The sequence below is a fragment of the Triturus cristatus genome, chromosome 5_1 (genome assembly GCF_964204655.1).
Source record: "Triturus cristatus chromosome 5_1, aTriCri1.1, whole genome shotgun sequence".
In the NCBI taxonomy this organism is placed as follows: Eukaryota; Metazoa; Chordata; class Amphibia; order Caudata; family Salamandridae; genus Triturus; species Triturus cristatus.
Window position 1 is genome coordinate 166374081 of NC_140587.1, and position 17855 is coordinate 166391935.

Consider the following 17855-nt stretch of genomic DNA (forward strand, 5'->3'; position numbering starts at 1 on the left):
TGACTTGTACTGCACCCTTCTTCTCTAGACCCCTCTCTCTAGACTCTAACCCCTGGGGCTTTCTGCTGCACGAGTGTGCCACAAAGCCCCCACTCTGCGTCAGACCACACATCTCTTTCTCTGCCCCCTCCTGTCCTAGTCTGTCAGCACTAGTGAGCTTATTTTGCAAGCTTCTAGCACCTTTCTATAACCCCCTGGGCGCCCTGTGCTCCACACATGTGTGCTGACAGTGAAATATAGGTGCAAACAACTCCTGGATTTCTCCCCTCCTCTCTGCCCTCTTCGTTTGTCTGAGTGAGTCCATGCTAGGGAGCTCTCGCTGTGTCTCGGACAACACCTCTGCCCTAATGCGTTATCAATGTAGCCTCCCTCTTTCTCTGCCACCAGGCCCTCTCTCTGGCAGTCTCTTAGTGGTTGCAGCGCTTACTTTCTAACTCACCCTCTCCCTGCCACTCCCCGCCTTCTCTGCTGTCCCGGTGTGACAGCACTCGGGATCGGCTTAATGGCGTTCTCTGCTCTTACCCCCCTCCCTCATGCCCGTGTGTGCCAGTGTGCTCTCGCTGCCTCCACCCCTCTAATCTCCCCCTTCACCACTTCCCCTCTCCCCTGCCTCAACTCCGCTCGCGTCCTCGGAGCTCCCTAGCCTGACAGCTCCAGCTATCTGAGGCCTGCCCCGGCTCTAGCACCCGTCTCTCCTCCCTGAGTGTGTCGGTAAGGTGGTCTGTGCTCAAGCCATGTCTCCGCTCTCCCTTCACGCCTCTCTCCCCCTCCAGTTCCAACGTTGGGCCTAGCAGTCAGGCGTGAGAGTTAGTAGTCTCTATGGAGAATCCAAATGAGCTCATCTGCGCTGCCTCTTTTAGAACAAGCATTTGCAATGCAATAGGTCTCGCATTTACGCGAGTTTAAGCTATTGGCATTGTAAATGACAATGCCTTTTATTTGTTTTAGAAACGAAAACGAAAATAAAAGGCATTGTTATTTGCAATGTCAATAGCGCATACTCGCGTAATGCGAGACCTATTGCATTGCAAATGCTTGTTCTTTCTGAAAGTTAAAAAAATAATTTTGAACAAAACGCCTATTGCACACCTTAACAAAAATCATATTCCAGATACACACCTCTGTACTTCTATACAGAACCTGCCGTTTTCAGCCTTCGAAAAGGTATCGGTCTTAAAACCAGTAGTGGATGTAATGGCCTCAAAAACGGAGAGCGTCTTGCTCATTCCATACTCTGGCCGTACCTCGTGAGTTGAACGTGGCACATCAAAAGTGATCATTGAACGCAGCATCAATGTACCTGTACCGCGGTTTTCTGCATTTCCGTGTGCATCAGGCAATAGTTACCAAGGTGAATAGAACCAGTGTGACTGGGCGCTTATCGGAATAAACAGCTGCCTTTAAGCACATTGGCAATCTGACACGCCAGACCTAGAAAAACGTTAAGATGCCACTGCACCCGGCATGTATAATGATGACAATAACACAGGTATTATGCCCCTTTATGAAAAGAAAAAAAGCATGAATGTGTGTATGCATCGGTAGCCAGTGCAATATCGCATTAACTTTCGCATGCATGGGACTTGAAACGTTTTCACTTTATAATTCAGGAAGCTTCTATCTCAGGCACCACTGTAAATGATGCACGTTAAGAATGACTCGGGGTGCTACCCCCACGCTGTTGCTTGACACACTTGCAGTGATGCCGGAATAGTACTAGAGACCCGAGGACTGGATTGGTACTAAAAGACAGCCAATACCGGGGTGCAGTGAGCCCCTAAGGACCCTTGTGCCCAGTAGCGCCTGCCAAGCTCATATACTCACGGGGTCTGCTTTGATGCCGTTTCTTATTTTTAGCCAGTCTGGGCGCTCCGCTCCAGGTTTACTGGTGGCGCGCGCCAGTTCTATCTCGTTTTCTTTCTTACGTTCCTGCAGTGTTGAATGCTAAATAAAGGGGGATCTCAAAAGGCATAAATGACACCTCGCAGGGGGTCGGGGGAGGGGGTGTCAATTGTAGTGGGGTGTCATTTACTGGGAGGCCATCAGAAACAACATGGCATGTGCTTTCACTTCTGATAAACCGAGGATCTTGTCAAACCGAGTAACATTGTTGAAAAAAACTTATGTATTTCTCATTTTACGCTGGTGGATGGTCAGATGTCCCACACGACTGCCAGCATTCAGTTCAAGTAAAACCGCTCAACAAAATGCCAGACTGCCTAAATACCGTTTCAAAATTTCAGCAATAAAGTCACTAGGCCAATGGTCATGGGCCCTAGTACAAGGCAGGAACTGTCTGAACTGTGAATGAAAGCAATAATCAGGGTTCTATTGACCTCGGTGCCACTGCACCTGCTGCAGAAACGGAAGCTCTGCCACTCCACCACGCCAAGGCAAAAGATGCTCTGACACTGCCTTTGCGATACCGAATAAGCAAACGTGCTCTGCCTGCAAATAAATCCGCGACCACACTCCTAAAACCTGTCCCCAATATTCTGCAAATCTTCGTCGGTTCCAAAGCGGTAAAACGTGCCATTTAATGGTCAGATTTTCTCTAAATTTATGCTTTTAGCCCCTCACAAGTCCTTGCAGAAGCCTGTGTTTTCTGTAATGTGCTCTGCATAGACACGGCTGCAGCCCCCGTTCAAAAAGAAGAAATGAAAATAAAATGGGAAGAGGAGGGGTGAGGAGCAACCGAGGGGTGGGAGCAACAGAAGGCCACGGTGCTGTGTGGAGGAACAGTGAGGGGCGGTGAAGCATTGAGCGCATTGGGGGGAAGCAATACACAGTGTGGGTTTATGACGAGGAAATCAGCACATGGGGAACAAGCAGGAAGTGGGATAAGGGAGGGGGTGGCAAATGGTGTGCACTTTCGCGGGCGCTTTGATGTTCGCAGTGGCCGCGCGGCTCACTGAGAAGTTCAAAGCACCCGCGAAATGTACATGCAGGCTGCCAAATGGTGCGCGCGCCCGGCACACATGCACTGTAGTTGGGGGCCTGAAAAGCACTCGTTTGCACTTCCAGATCCCCGTTTTCTATAGCTCTCGCCAGAGCAGCGCTAAAGCGCTGGCTCAGACGAGACCTAAAAACAGTCTGGGTTTTCTCACTCGGGTGCAGTTGTGCATTGACTCTCCTTAGGATTTACGATATGGCTGCTCTTGAGAATGGGACTCTTGGCAACTTCCTTGTAGAGGTGGCAGATAGGGAGTGTGCACGATGCTCTCCTCACCCTCTCTGTTTTCATTGTGCTCTCTGTGCTGCTGTGAGGTTTGGTAAGGGCGAATGGTGCAGCATGCTCACCGGTTCAGTCCTGTTTTCTTTTTGGAGCTGCCTTTCCTTTTGCTTCGTTATTTTGGCTCCCTTTGGCCGCACTGCCTTGAATGCACTTATTCTATTTGTCTCATCAATTCTGGAGTGAGGGTGTAGCACTTTATGTTACATCTCGGTGTGCTTTTACTGTTTGCTTGGCGTGACCAGCTTCTTTTGTTTTTTTTTATGCTGGGCAGCTCATCTCCTTTAAAAATGAGAACCCTGCTGGGGTCGCTTCATGCTAGATAATTGTGAGGCTGTAGGAACGACTATGCCAGTGTCCGTTTCCTTGGGCCTATTGATTTTGAAAAACGAGTTGTCCTTTAGGTGCGGTACCACTCCTGACAACAGCAGGGGGTGCCCTTAACACGGGCCGCCCACATCCCCCTTCACACCACCTTCAGAAACGGCGGCTTCACACGCGGGCAAGTCCCACCTTCGTCGCCAGTGTTAAGTTCTGAGCCCACGTAATGCATGAATGACCACACGGACACCTGGATATGGGGTCCTGAAAACTAGCCACGAGCACGGGCACTTGGGGCCTTTTATTAGCGGGGTCACCTGACTGGTGACGTCCGTGTTGGATGGGTGAGGGGGTGTGTGTGGGCCAGCCCTCGGGGGAGTGACTGGCAGAAACACTAGACTGTGTCCAGCAGGACACAACAATTTGTACCTGAAGAAGGTGCAAAATGCGTAATTGTGCAGTAGTTACACATCCTGCATGTAGGAATATCACGCAATATTCCACTTACTGATACGATGTGCCTGATTTCATTTGGCTTTAGGATTTTACACAAATCTGTGTTTGAGCTGTTCCCGTCCCGTTATGACCCTTTTGCATAGATAATGAGTTGTTTCACGCGAACGTTGATCAGAACTTTCATTTGTATGGCTTTGGTCCACCTTGCAGCTTTGCACCACTGCGAAAATGTATCTGAGTCTTGATTTGTTGCCATAGCTGTCAATTCACCAAAATACAGGGGTAGCAGAAGCGATATCACAGACACTTCGGCATGCAGTTACATCACCATGGACCACTTCAACAGTCACAGGACACCTACTTATTTGCTGCTAGGTGATGGCCAAGAAGTGGGAACTACTGAAACATAGCGACTCCAAGAGCTCTCCTTTAGTGGTTCTGGCTGCTGCTTTCAAGACCTGAAATCAGAGGTAGAGAGGGAATTCCAGGGGTGCCAAAAGGGAAACACAAAGGTAGAAGCAGCTATCCTGTCCGTCTCTAGCTGATGTTCTTGTCTGTTTCTTTAGTACCTACATATCAATTTAAATAAGTGGATTATTTGCTTAAGTAGTTGGTAAACAGGCTGCTGCATCTTGATTTTTATTGACTACTACCAAAGCCAAATATATCACATGCAGCTTAACCAGTGGTGGCTGGTGACATTTTAAAGTAGTGGGGCGTAAAAGTTTGGGATGAGTGCCTTGTAGCGAGCAAGCCCGACTACTGTAAGGGGATCAGGGGGATTCTCCCCTCGAGAAATTTTTTGGGGGAAAAAGCAGGCAAATGGTGCATTTTCAAGCAAATTTGTCACCAAGCAGGCCCTGTCATAGTTTATGTCCTGACAAATAGCTTGAATTTTACTGCTTGCATTTGACAGGGCCTGCTTTCAGCAAACCAGTGAGTGTTATGTAGGCTGTAGGCAAGCCATTTGTCAGGCCATAAAGACAGCACCCAGGGCTGAGGCCAGGGATCAGGAGTCAGACGGAATGACTGACACAACAGCCCAAGTCCATTGTGAAAAACTGTGAAACAGCTTGCAGTGTCCCCTCTCGCCCGCATGTAAATCCACATTTCACAATAATAGTATTTAGCAAGCTCTCTGGAGGTCAGAGTGCTGGGCAATGAGTGCAAACGAGTGGCTACATCAGCCAATAAGTCACCCTTATGCCGCATAACCATTGGTTTCACAATCACAGGCACAGCAAGTTTATGACGGGTCATATTTTTGTTTTGTTAGGCTCAGGGATTAAGAGATTGGCGCAGGATGTTGTGGCGATATCGAAACTCGATCCAGGCACCCCAGTTCTCAAGTCGGGACCACTGCAACGTAACATTTTGGACCCCGGTTAGGGGGCTCCTGGCTCTACTGTGAAATAGCCACTCCCCACTGCTTCTCGTGAATCCCACCTTTCTGACGAGTTGTGATAGTCACCATCTGTCATTTCGCATCAAACCTCAATGGTAGCTTTCATTAAAAGAAAGGCATCTTTGTTCTGAGGTCGGTTTAATCAGCATGATCGTGTGTGCACCCTCAGTCCCGGAAAAAATGATACTATCACCCTCCAACATAATGGTGGTGTATGTCCCAACCTCTCAGGGCTGGAAGGCTGACATGGCCTTGCAGAACCGAACTCGTGATCTGAGAGTGACGGTGGGTGTCAGTGGCGAGCGGTAAACTCTGCAAGCCATCTTGCCCGCTTTTTAGGTGGCAGTAGGGGAGCCCCCTGCCCTACGCCCGTGCATCTGACAATGGACTACAAACGCTAACAAGCAGAGCTTTAATCTGATCCGGCTAATCTGCGCTTCCTGTGTAGGGGCCTGTACTGTGTTTGAGACATTCTGCAATGATTTTTTCATTCAAACTGCCCCAATGAGTGTTGTATATACCGTGTTGCCTGTCGATATCTGTTAGTTTTGCTAGCATTGTTGCACAGCCACATGGGGAACAAGGTTGCCATATCTTGCATCGCCCAGTTAAGTGAAATGCACCTGTTTGTTTCAGAATAGCGACAGAGCTATTCGTGTGTCTCAACTGAAGGGAACAACTCTGCCATAGACACGCTTTTAAGTTGTCGAACACGTTGTTTGTAAAGCATTAGTAATGGGGCATGGGTAGTAAAAACTACATGGGAGCTAAACCTTGGCCACGATAAAACACTTGGTATGTATTTCCTTTTGCACGCTTTATAATGCGACTACCTCAGTTGCATACAAAAATACTCTTTTATAGTTGACAGACAGAATCAGAGTTGGGCTGGCAGCTATCCGAGTTCGAGCCGTGACAGGCAGGCAATCAGACCCGCAGATAAGACCACTGTCCATTCCCCTGACCTCATTCCGACCGGCGGCTTTTAAATCAGCGCGCGCGGTGCACGAGGAGCTCATACTTCATATGTTTTTATTTGCACGTTGATACATTCCGAGTCGGGCCCTTCACACAAGGTACATGTGGTTCATGAATGGGCCATATTCTCTGCAGTATTATTGCTTACTGACGCAGCTTTCAACTTTAGGTGCTTTGAAGCCAAGAACGCCCTACGCTCCCTCTGTCCTAAATGGAGTGACAGTGAGGCGGGGGGGGGGGGGGAGGGGGCGCAGGGGAGGCAGCCGATTTGCGAATGGAGCTAGGCTATTTCCAGCCACAACGGGATGAATTCAACATCGAGCTACAACCTACTACACCACCCCCCAAGGCCCGCTTCCCACTGGGAACAAGGCAGCCTCCTTCATTTTACAAACTCTCACCTTACCGTCCGCAATGCCCGAACCTCTGCCTCTGGCCAACCCAACATTTCCGGTCAGCTTCCAGCGCACCCGCTCCTGCAAATGTGGCTGTCCTCTGCCAGCCGGGTTCTCCGCTGGTCTTTGCGCCGGCTTAAACCTTCACGGTACTGAGCAGCACGAAAAGGAGAGACCGCCTCCTCCCACCACGCGCTGCCTCAATCACATGCACACATAATCTGCACCAGAGAGGCCCTGCCTATAAAACAATCCAGACGCTGCTCCTGCTGTTACAACAGCGACTGGATTGGCTAGGGCAGGTGACCTCAGCGCTCATACAGAGATGGGGGACTCTGACTTGAATCACCCGCAGCTCACTAAAGCGTCGTCGATGGAGAGTCGACTGGGAAGCCCTTAGTGCGCATGTTGGGTTGGCCGGTAAAAGGCAGCCGTCCAACACGACATGCGCTCTTGGGCTCAGATTCGCTGGCTAACTCGGAATGTCTGTCAATAATGTTAAGTAGGCCACACCTCCCTAAGGCCTGCACTGGCTTCGAACCCACCTCAGCCAGCCTTGAGTATGCAATCGACCCGCAGCAAAAGCGGACTGCCGCGGGTAGATTGAAAACAATTAACAGTAAATGTTAGAAGTTTGCTCTCATTAATTGGGGGGTAGGGCAAATATAAGTAAGGCAACGCCCCAACGCACTACTAGAGGCACCGCCACTGAGCTTAACGTATCTGGAGAACCACATTGTATAACTTACTGTCAAGGAGCTGCTCCATAACGTCACTTCCTGTGAGGAGTATTTGCCTTAAGTCCAGGTAGGCGTAACCAACCTCTTCACACTCGTCCTGCAGCTCATTCATTGGCTCACTAACCACAGTGAACTTTAACCTGCGGGAGTGAAGGGATTCATGACAAAGTGTGCTTGAGATGTCAACAGAAATCAATCCCTACACATCCAGGGCTCGCATCACTAGCTAGAGGTTAAGACCAGAGAGAAGGAAAACATGAGGAATGCACCACACCACACGGACTGCAGCGTGCCAACAATGATAAGGAAACCCACAAGCACTCAACACCCAAGGCCACTTCACTTTCTATGGGGCAACATCATTTACCCCGCGTGCCGAACAACGCATGCCATTACAACGCGGTCATTACAACGACTGCGTTGTTACATCGCATGCCATTACAACGCAAGCCATTACAACAACTTGCTGTAGGGGGCAGAAAGTGTTGGATTTTAAATCCAGCACCTTCCCTACTGTTGCACAGACTGGAGTTGGAATAATAAATTATGCTGTTCCAACTTCCAGCGCACCCCCGACAGCAAGGCGTTGTAATGACTTGCGTTGTAATGGTATGCGTCGTAACAACTCGGTCGTTGTAATGATTGCCTTGTAATATCATGCGTTTTAAACGCATGCGTTATAACGTGGCCTATTCCATTCTATGAGGTGTTGCTAGAGATGGGAATATCCACGAAAAGTACATACATGTTTTTTTTTTTTGTTGAAACATTTTTTTATTATTTTCCAAATCAACAATTACTGCTCATTACACAACGAGTCCCCGTGTCCCAATGGAGTACCGCCCCTCCTAACCCCAACTCGTTCCCACCCCTCCCCGCCCCCATGTCAGTGTGCCCCTGTCCCCTACCTCACCCCCGATGTGCCCCCCCTTCCAATGGAATCATGTACGGACGCTCAATCCCTCTCTGTGCAAGCAGATCTTCCCTCTTGTCCAGGCCTCTGGTATGTGTCCAGGGACATCCTTCATTCCCATCCCATCTCATTCCCCAGTCCCTCTCGCCTCTTGCCTATCCGACGTGCTCCCTCCTTCCCCTGCCTCAGATATCAGCCCCTGGAGTTCCACTACCAACGCTTCCCATGCCCTGGCCGTCGCTAGCGCTTTCTCATCGTCTCTTCTAAGGGCCAACTGCACCCGGAGCGTACCCTCCGCCCCCGCCCATCTCACTAACGCTGCCCTCCACCGCAAAAAGCTAGGCCCCCCCCCGGGATTTCCAGTGCATGGTCAATTCTCTCTTGGCCAATATCAACCCCAGATCATAGAACTTGCTAGTGACCTTCGTGCGACGGGTGTGGGGAAACCATAGCAATAAGCAAGCCCCCATCTCTGGGGTAATAGAGCGGTCTGTCACCTGATTCAAGCAGTCCACTACCTCAGCCCAATAGTCGCCCAACTGCGAACAGGCCCAAAACATGTGGCGAAAATCTGCCCCCTCTCCCCCACACCGTGGACATGGAGAGTGTGCCCCTCCAAAATATTGCAAGACCTTGGCCGGTGTCAGATACGCCCTATATAACGTGAAAAACTGAACTAACTGAAACCGTGCGTTCCTCGTCCCCTTCCAGGCCCTCCGCACTAGCGTGGACCATGTGGTCTCAGGGATCGCTTTCCCGAGGTCTGCTTCCCACTTTTCCCTCAGAGCAGCCAGAGGGTGCAAGCCCTCCGTTGACAATCGTCGATATAGGCAAGTAATGGCCTTGGTCGTCCCCGCCGCCATCATGACATATTGGCAACCCGCTGCAGTCGGCGGTTCCGACAGCCCCATATTCCAATGCTTCTGGAGGCTCGCCACCAAGGCCGCATGAAGCAAAAAGTCCCCCCGTGGGAGCCCGTAGGCATCCTGCAAGTCCTGGAAGGACAACAACACACCGTCCCGGAATAGGTCCCCTACCATCTGTACTCCCAGCTCCTCCCAAATTGCTAGCCCGGACCAATCACCCCCATGCGGGAGCGCTGTACACATCCCTAGGGGGATTTCCGGGGCGTACGGGCGGACTATGGCTGCCCGCCTTTGACACCTATTCCAACACTACCGGAGGGTACGCTCCTCCAGGGTTAACTGAGTTAAGTCCAGTCGCTGCTGGAGCACCGTAAAAGCCAGCACATGCCGTGGGATCAACCTGCCTTGCGGGCCCTTCGGGCCTCTATACTCCCGGGCCACCGCCTGCGTGAGCCACTGAAGCTGGGCCGCCAAATAGTACCATTCAAAATCGGGGGCTGCCAGGCCCCCCTCCGCTCGTGGCCGCCGCAATGTGGTCAGCGCCACCCGCCGCCTTCCCGGACCCCAAATGAAGCCCGTCGAAAGTGCCCGTAGTCGCGCGAAATACGACGCCGGGATCCATATAGGAAGTGTGCGGAAAAAATAGAGAAGGCGTGGCAGCACCACCATTTTCAGCAACGCCACCCTCCCGGCACACGAGAGCGGGAGTGTACTCCAAAACCCCATACTACCCCGCAGACCACGAAGTGCCCTGCCAACATTCCTTTCCAACAAATCTGCCTGGGTATGATAAATGTTAACCCCCAGGTAGCGCAAACAGCTGCCTTCCCACCGGATTCGTCCCCCCGCCTGCGGTGTCCTGCCGCCCTGTGACAACGGAAACAAACATGTCTTACCCCAATTGACCTTCAGTCCGGACATGCGATCGAACTCCTTCAACAGGGCGACCGCTCCACTTAACGCAGCAGTCGCGTCCCTCAAAAACATCAGCAGGTCGTCTGCATACAGGGAGATATAGTGGGCGTCCCCCCTCAGGGAAACTCTGGAATAAGCACATCCCCGTCGGGCGTGAGCCGCCAGGGGTTCAACAGCCAGCGCGAACAACAATGGGGATAGGGAACAGCCCTGCCTCGTCCCCCTCCGCACGTGGTAGGAGGCCGAGACAGTAGCCCCCGTCTTCACCCGGGCCGTGGCACCGCTATATAGCAAGGTGGTCCAACGTACAAAGTCCTCCCCCAAGCCGAACTCCCGCAGCACTCGATACAGATATGGCCATTCCACACTATCAAAGGCCTTTTCTAAGTCGACTGACAGTGTGCAGGCCTCCGGGTATTCATCCCGGTCCAGTTCCATCACCCGCAGTAGCCGCCGGATAGAGGTGGCCGTGCTGCGCCGAGGAATGAAGCCCGCCTGATCCGGGTGAATTAAGGTAATCATGTGGGTCAAGAGGCGCGACGCCAAAACTCTGCTCAGAATTTTGTAGTCCACCGTCAGCATAGAGAGCGGGCGGTATGCTGTGCGCGCACCCGCCTCCCCACTGGGTTTCAGCAAGGGTATCACTATCGCCTCCCGAGCGGAGGCGGGCAACTGCCCCAACCTCCATGCCTCGCTATACAGGGCCTGCAGCTGCTGTGCCAGCAGATCCGGGTAGGCCGTGTAGGAGAGTAGGGTCTGCTTTCTATGTTCACCCCCACTTTTTGCTTTTGCTTTACTGGTTTTCGACTTAGATGTGGCTGTGGGCCTGCTAATCAGACCCACAGCCCTGCTGTTCTCTCTCTAAATTGATACTATGTACTTTAGGTGCATAACCCATTTGGATAGGATCACCTTATTGGCCCCTGTACAGTGTACCCTAAGTACCCAGGGCATAGGTGTACCCTAGGCCTACCAGGGGCTGCAGCATGTATTATGCCACCCCTGGCCTGGCCTTCCATTTTGACACAACTGGCTGATCACTCAGCTGGGGCAAGGTCGTGTAATCACCCCTTGCTTAGGTGTAGTATTCCTATACCTAACTTACATATAGACACATGTGTACCTATCAGCCACTCCTATGGCAGGCCTTAACAATCCTGGAGGCAGAGTGCTTGGTAACATGTGAGATGGTGCTCTAGCATGAGCTGAGCCTGTCTGCAGCTTTCGGAACCATGTCCTTATAGCTGTTCTATGATATAGCCTACCATATACTCTTAAAGTGCCTTATAATCTTAAACGGTTATGGTAACTATGGTTTGGCTTTATCGAAACATGTCGTGTAAGGTGTCTAACACTGTGGAATAATACCCCCATACCATTTCTGGACATGAGGATATTATTCCCCCCTTCTAGAGGGAAAGACATGTTGAAATCATACTTTACTGTTAGCCTCTGACCAAAGCCTCAGCATCACAAAATGGATGCTGCTGCCACGACACAAGTCTGACCTCCTGCTGCTGGGAGTGATCCCAGCCAGGGAGGCCTGGACAATAGGTTTCCAGACAGCCTTTAGTGTATTGGGGCAGGGTGGGCTGAAAGGAATGAGACATGCCTGGGGCACACAAGGTGTTCCTTGCATAGTCCAGTTCAAACCGGCGCTGGGGCACTCCAGTCCCAGCTCTGGCGCGAAACTGGACAAAGGGAAGTGGGTGTAACCACCCCCTCCCAGGTCCCACCCATAAGGCGTGACCTAGCAGGTATCCCAGCCCCCCAGATTAGTATAAGAGTGGGAGTTGGGCCTCAAAACTTTAGATTATCCTGAACCTGCAACTTGAACAGAAACTCTGGACCTTCGACATTCGACGACAGAAGAAGACTGAAGAATCTCCCTTGTGGCCAAGGAGTGGCTACCCTGTGCAAACAGGCACCATCAAGAGACTACCCTTTGCTTTGCTAAAGTTCTACGAGGGACCAACTTCCAGACTTCTCCGACCCTGATCCACATCCACAGCAGAGCTGAGATCCGTGGAGGCGACGAGAGACGTGGGACCGGCTACCTGGGAAAAGTGGCTAGTATCTTCAAGCGGAGCTTCTGAGGCACCCTCGAAGTTGTGCACCGGGGATTGAGAAGCCCCACCCCCAAGCACCATCTGCACCGAAGACCAGCCCCCCACACTCCACGAGTCCTGCGTGGGGCCCTTCTGCATTTTCCTGCTTGCCGCGTCTGTCCGGTTGCTTGCCCGCTGGCTAGTGGCCTTTGTGACGACGCAACCCGTAATCTTCAGCGCTGGTTTGGCTCCTCCAGACTGGCTCCTGCTTCTTTGAAAAAGAGAAGCACCCCAGACCTTCCTGGTCTGCACCAGAAGCAAGTCCTCCGTTCTTCGTGGGTTCCGCTTGCCAAGGCTTGGTGAGTCCTAGTCCAACTTCGACGCCGCCGACAGCAAGAGCCTTCGTGGGACAGCTCGCCTCCTGGTCCTGGTTGTCCTCGACGTTCCCTGGTCCTCGTGGCTGCAACGACAAGCTTCACCTTCACCTGCAATCTTCACGACATCCCATGGTTCCTTCCTGGTTCCACGTGGTCACTGGCTAGTGACCTTGACTCTGTCCCTTCTGCTTGCAGGTCTCCTCTCTTCTTGATCCCAGCCTTGGGATCCACCGGACACTCTTCACTGACTGCCTGTCAGCATCTTTCCTTCAGGCATCCATAGGAGTCCACGACGAAACCCGACGCAAGTTCACACCTATGCAACCGCAGCCTGTGGGCTAGGTAACTTGGGTACTTCGGTGCTCACCAGGGTAGTGACTATCCTAGGGTCTAGTTTCCGAGTCTCGACTCTCTAGCTGCTTTAGAAGTGTCTTTAAACTGCTAATTTCTAACAACTACTATTTCTATCGACTTTTACGCATTACGCGTGAGTGTTTCCACTCTGCACCTGAATCCCGTGGGCCTCCCACTTCCTAACCTTTGGTAGTATAGTGTAGCCCCAGCGATTCCCTAGGCCTAGGCCTATCCTATTTCCGTGACAGTGGTCCTTATACCACTTACTTAGTATATGGTTTGCGTGGCCCCTAGGGCCTAATTGTATTACTTACCTGTGTGACTTAATGTATGCTTAAATAAGACTGTGTTGTACTTACCTCTAATCTCATAAAGAGTGCTGAGGGTTTGGCTAAGAATAAATACACTTTATTTTATATATATATATGTTGTGGTGTCCTTTCATTTGGTATTCAAGGGATTATATATTGTATCACAGCTGGCTTCACATGCCATTCAGAGTTTAGCCTAAGACTGCTCTTGTCCATGCTACCACTAGGATAGCTGGTCTATAAGGTTGACTTTACAACCAATCACCATAAGGGTATTTGGACTGATATAAGGTGTACACTAGAACTAGTGACATCATACATCAGGCCAACTTCTCACAGGCCGCGTAAAACTCGACGGGCAAACCATCCGCCCCCGGGGTCTTTCGACGGGCCATATGCCTAATTGCCACTCGGATCTCACTCAGCGATATCGCGCCCCCAAGGTGTTTCCCAGTTTCCGGGTCCAATCGAGGCAGGCGGGCTTCCAACAAAAAATCCACAAGGCCTTCCGGTTCCCCCTCCATAGTACTATCATATAACCCAGCATAATAGCTGGCGAACCGCATATTAATCCCCACCTGGGAATAGACCGGCACCCCTCCTTCCTCTACCAGGGAGAGTATTGGGTCCCCGCGCGCCGCCGGGTTCGCCAACCACGCCAGGAGGGATCCCACCTTATCCCTTTCCGCATGCGCTCGCACAAGATAAGTTTTATGATCGTAACACCGAAGCTGCTCCATTCGGACCGCCACGCTCTCCCGCGCTTCTACAACCGCAGCCACCTCGCCGTCCCCTTCCTGATGCGCCCGCTCCGCCACCCGCAACCGTACCTCCGCTCCGTCCACCTCTTTTAACAAGGCCTTCCGCACCCCGGCCGTGGATGATATGCAAACCCCCCCGGACAACCGCCTTAAACGCGTCCCATTCCATCGCCCGGCTCGCCGCCGTCCCTGAATTATGCCCAAAATACTGTTCTATACAGTCACTAATCTCAGCCCGGAATACCGGGTCCTCTAGCAGCAAGGGGTTAAGGCGCCAAGTAGGAATCGCCTGCCTCTGCCTGGACCATTGCAGCATCCCCACGCAGGGGTTGTGGTCCGATATGGTCCTGGCTAAATATTCACTATGCCGCATCAAAGACTGAACATCCGGCGAACATAATATGCCATCCAATCGGACGTGCAACTCGTGAGGGGCCGAGTAGAATGAATAATCCCTGTCTTGCGGGTGATGGGTACGCCATGTGTCCACCAAGCCCCAAGTATCTTGCCAGGCCCGCCTACTTTTGGCCACCCGACAAACCACCGACTGTGCGAGGGGCGGGTGGGACCTGTCCATCTCCACATCCAGCACTGAATTGAAATCCCCACCCAACACCACCGCCCCCGTTAAATACTCCGCCAGCTGACCCGACAGTCTGGAAAAGAACGCGGCCTGGTCCACATTAGGGGCATATATGCTACCCAAGGCTATATCCCTCCCATCCAGCCGCCCCTGCACTGCCACAAACCTGCCCTCCGGGTCTACTAACATCCTCAAAGGCTGGGAAGGGACCCCCGCCCTCACCCAAATCAGGGCACCCCGGGCAAACTTCGAAAAAGTTGTGTAATACACTTGACCCCTCCAGCGTCTATGCAACGCCTTCCCCTCTTCTCTATCTAAGTGTGTTTCTTGGAGGAACGCCACCTGGACCCCTCTCCGCACTAAGTACGCGTGGACTTTATGTCTCTTCACCATAGAGGTGAGCCCCCTCACATTCCAAGTCATAAATCGCAATTCAGGTGGGGTCCCCATCCCATCGTTGAACCAACCACTCAGTTCGGGCCCTCCGAGGCACACTGACAAACCCCATAAACCCCGCAACCACCCAACTCCCCGAACTCCCTCCCCTCCCCAGAACAGGTGCTAAACCGCAGTTACCCATCCAAATACTACCCCCAACAACAACCAAACTCCCTGGTAGCCACCAGAGTCTCACTATGTCCGTGAGGTTGAGGTGGCGGCTCACTGCCAGACGGGCTTGACGATAGTCCCCATCAAAGCATCCCTGCCCAGTCTCAACCAGTCCACCCCCAGCGCTCCGCTCCTTTCAGGCCCCCCCACTCTCCCCTCCAGGCCCCTCACGACCAGCCACAGAGCCCTATCCCATAGCAGGTCCCCCCCTAACCCCGCACGGCCCAGCCCGGCCTTACATTCAAAACACCCCAGCTCCACACTGTCCGTGCCCTCCGGACCAGGGCCCGAGAGCGCCCCAAACCTTCAAGCGTCCAGCAACTCATCGGCAGTCCCAGGGGTAACATCAGGTAACATCTCCGCCTCCCCTTCAGCGCCATCAGAGTGGGATTCCTCAGTGCCCTTCCGGGAGCCCGAATCCTCGCTGGGCTGGAAGGCCACCGCCCCGGAGATCTCGGAGACCGCTCGCAGAGCAGCCCGCCGCTCCAACACCGTCTGGGATGCACCGGGTGACCTGACCCTCGCCTGCCGTGCTTTATTACGTCTGCTGCAACGGGGCTTTGCCAGCGCTCCTGGCGGTCTCTCTCCATCCGTGTGCACCGCCGCGCGGGTCCTGGCCGATTCCAGCCAGCTCCAAGCCGCTGCGGGGTCAGTGAAGAAGGATGTCGCACCGTCCAGAACCACTCGGAGGCGGGCCGGGAACAACAAGGAGTACTGCAGCCCCTCATCCCGTAGTGCCTTCTTCACCGCCTGAAAGGAGGAGCGTCTGCGTTGGACCTCCATGGGGTAGTCCGGGTAAATGGAAACCGGGACATTCTGCACCTGGAAGGGGCCCAGCGTCCGAGCCCTCTGTAGAATGATGTCTCGATCCCTGTAGTGCAGCAGTCGGGCCACCACCGGCCGGGGCGGACGGCCCGGATCCGGGGGACGAGCAGGCACCCTATGTGCCCTCTCCAAGGTGTAGAACCGCGTGAGCCCCTCCGGTGCCACCACCTCCTGCAGCCAGGTCTCCAGAAAGGACAGCATGTCACCCCCTTCAATCTTTTCCGGCAGCCCCACCACTCGAATGTTATTGCGGCGGTTACGCCCTTCAGCGTCCTCGGCCCTCTTCTCCAGAACCACGACCCTCCGCAGAAGATCCGCCGTCTGGCCCTCCGTCACCTTCAGGGCTGGGGCCATCGAGTCCAACCTGTCCTCCGTGTGCTTGACCCTATCCACCAGCTTCCTGTGGTCCGCCCGAAGCAGCCCCAAATCCGTGGACACTTGGGCAATGTCAGCCTGCAACGCCGACTTCGTGTCCGCTATGGCTTGCAGGATTTGATCCAGCTGCCGTTGCTGGAGGCCCACCGCTGTGTCCGCATTCGTTCCGCCCTCTCGGCCAGCGACCGTGTCCCCTGTCGGATCCGCTGGGTTTCCTCCCAACTTGGGACGCGGTTTACCCATATTTCGGAGCCTGGCGCTCGCAGTCCGGCGCAAGGCCTAGTCCCCGGGGCAGCGGCCAGCACCCGGGCCCAGTGTTCCCCTCGTCCGCTGCAGGGACCCTCTCCTCACTGCCTCCGGTCGATTCCCCAGCCGGGGTGTTCCCGCCTTCCTCCTTGGGGGCACCACGATGTGCTAGGCCCCCACCGCACACCAGCGGCTGCGGTCTCCGTCGGGCCGGGGATCTGTCCTGAAATCAGCTCCTCAGGCCTGCCGCCCCGGGTCTGACAGCTTCGCACCACAGTGTCTCCCACAGGACCAGTCGTCTCCCTCGTGGCCCCGTCCGCCTACCAGCTACGCCGAGTCCGCTGTCTCCGCTCCGGCGCCAGGGTCCTCGCTCCCACCGCAAGCCCTGCTCCTTCCTCCTGCGCACCGCTCCACCACTGTGCAGCCTCCGCTTTTAGTGCCGGCTAGGGATCCGCAGAGCCGATCCTCTCGTTGTGGGTATTCTCCGCCATCCTCCGTTGTCCACCAGTGTTCGACCGGCACTTCCGGGATCACCAGCCGGATTCCCCGCACTTCCGGGTGGCCTCCAGTGTACTGTGGGCCGCTGCTGCCCGTCCCATCGCAGCCCGCGCAAGATGGCCGACAGCCACCCGCTTCTGCCGCGGTCGTAGTCGCGGCGCCAGCCCTCGGCGCCGCGATCCTGGCTAACGGTCCGCTCCAGGGGCACAGACCAGGTGGGGGAAGCCCTCCAGGAGCTCCGGAGCGCCGGGGCACCACGCTTCACAGGATTTTGGCCGGGCTGGATGCGGAGCTCTTTGCTCACGCGTCCATGCCCGTCGGCTGCCAAGCCACGCCCCTCCAAAAGTACATATATGATGCTTACCTCACCGAATGGACAGTGCTACCAAAGAAAAATGCAAATCAAAGCACACCTACAACAGACATGCGTGATCATCACACAGCCATTCAACTCATTTGGCCTTTTTTCTGAATGCTTTAATTATGACATACACAAAAGGAGTTAAGTGAAAATGAAAATTATTGAGAATGGGTACATACCTTCCTTCTTCGCCATCACCATCAAGGCCCTCCAGCATGCCATAGAGGAAATCTCTGCGACCCTCGTTATCACGCCGGTCCACATGGATCACTGTAATACAAGTTCG

The 17855-nt window shown here is 53.5% G+C and overlaps 1 protein-coding gene across 1 annotated transcript in view; it reads right to left on the minus strand.

The window, feature by feature from the left end:
- LOC146830538 (X-linked retinitis pigmentosa GTPase regulator-interacting protein 1-like) overlaps positions 1-17855 on the minus strand; it is a 429819-nt gene that overhangs the window by 47586 nt on the left and 364378 nt on the right. The window contains exons 24-25 of the mRNA XM_085604749.1: positions 17749-17839; positions 7537-7667 (exon numbers count right to left, since the gene is read on the minus strand). Of these exons, the coding sequence (XP_085460875.1) occupies positions 7537-7667; positions 17749-17839 (222 nt within the window). The remainder of the gene's footprint in view (positions 1-7536; positions 7668-17748; positions 17840-17855) is intronic.